Below are 1,700 nucleotides of genomic sequence, written 5' to 3' on the forward strand. Positions count from 1 at the left end.
ACACTTGAAGCTCGGACTTAGGGGGGAGGGAGGGTAAGGGCATCATACGTAACCTAATCATCTGTACCCCCATAACATGCTGAAATAAAAATTTAAAAAATATATCTATATTTAGGAGTATGTGCTGGTAATTAGGTAGAATAAATGTAGGAGTTTTACAAGTTTTGGAACCATATAGACTGGTTTCAAATCCCAGCTCTGCTTATTAGTTGTTGTAATTTGGTGCCAATCGTGTATCTTATCTGAGCCTTATTTTTCTCATTTGTAAATAAAGATTATGAATTGCCCCTTGATCTCAGGGTAGTTAAACTCTCTGCTTACTCTAGGCAGGAAAGAGGCTGGAAAGTGGTTAGTACCTTCCAAGATTAGACTGCCTCCATGACTAAGAGACTGCCCAGCCTTTTGTTCTTTTTAGACTTATTTTTCAGCAAGGAACTATAAACCTCAAGGTTTCCTCTCCCCCTCCTGGGATGTGCTGTACTCTTTCTCTAAGAGAAGTGACCTTGACCATAACAGGAAAGGACATAAAGACAGGAGCCCACCCAGGGATCTAAGGATCACACTGGCTGTACCCAAGATAAGGTTTATCTGTTGTATATCACTGGGAGGGGGGTGAAATGGACATGGAAAATTAACTCACAATATTTGATGATATTAAAGAATTGTTAAATTTTTAAAAATTGTGATAAAATATACATAACAAAATTTACCATTTTTTATTTTTATTTTTTTCTTAGGCTAGCCAAGTAAAGCAGTGGGAGTGGAGAAGGAACAAAGGAATCTGTAACTGGTTGTGATCAATCAGTTGTAAACACCACTGCATTTGGACCAGCCCAAAATTTACCATTTTAATCATTTTATTAACTTTTTAAGCATGATAATGATAATTGTGCTTTGTTTTTTTTTAAGATTCCTAACCTTTTAGAGCTACATACTGAAAATTTTACACATAAAATGGCACAGTGTCTGGGATTTGATTCTAGGTACTCCAGAGGGAAGAAGATTGACCCAGCAACGAAGACTTCTAGCTTTGTCGCACAAACAAGAAGGGCCTCTTTACAGGGTTTAGCTTTTCATTAAATGGTATCTCTTCATTTCTGTTTCTTTTCTTGCAGAACTCTCAGAAATTGAGCCAAATGTATTCCTTCGGCCGTTTCTGGAAGTGATTCGCTCTGAAGATACCACTGGCCCTATCACTGGACTGGCACTCACCTCTGTCAACAAGTTCCTGTCCTATGCACTCATAGGTAAGATCTCAGGCTTTGTTGGATAACTACAGCACTTCATTTCCTGACTCTCCTGGGGTTCACAGGCCTTAGACAATGAGCTGGTGATACTGGGAAAATTTTCCCAGCCATCTCTTTTCTTGCAGAAGAGAAATAGGATTGTTATTGGTTACTCATCATTCTAGTTGACTGAGGTTGTGCAGGTTGGGGAAGGCGGGAGAGGAGGTTTTCCTGGGACTTTGGTTTCTCTAACTATGCATTGGAGGGAGTTAAGGGTATAGTGCCCTTGGAGTTTTGGTTTGGTTTATTTTTAAAGTTATTTTTTCAAATATAATTTATATTTATTATAAGAAGACAAACAATAAGGCCAGGTGCAATGGCTCACACCTGTAATCCTAGCATTTTGGGAAGCCGAGATGGGAGGATCTCTTGAGGCTAGGAGTTTGAGACTAGCCTGAGCAAGAGCAAGACCCC

General features: G+C 39.3%; 1 protein-coding gene across 4 annotated transcripts in view; it reads left to right on the top strand.

Annotated features, from left to right (window-relative positions):
- The window catches only part of GBF1 (golgi brefeldin A resistant guanine nucleotide exchange factor 1), a 122,487-nt gene that overhangs the window by 88,769 nt on the left and 32,018 nt on the right, over positions 1–1,700 (top strand). For all 4 annotated transcript variants that reach the window (XM_012661694.1, XM_012661695.1, XM_012661696.1 and 1 more), the window contains exon 4: positions 1,116–1,247. In XM_012661694.1, the coding sequence (XP_012517148.1) occupies positions 1,116–1,247 (132 nt within the window). The remainder of the gene's footprint in view (positions 1–1,115; positions 1,248–1,700) is intronic.

Source organism: Propithecus coquereli, unplaced genomic scaffold, assembly GCF_000956105.1.
Source record: "Propithecus coquereli isolate 6110/MARCELLA unplaced genomic scaffold, Pcoq_1.0 Scaffold73, whole genome shotgun sequence".
In the NCBI taxonomy this organism is placed as follows: domain Eukaryota; kingdom Metazoa; phylum Chordata; class Mammalia; order Primates; family Indriidae; genus Propithecus; species Propithecus coquereli.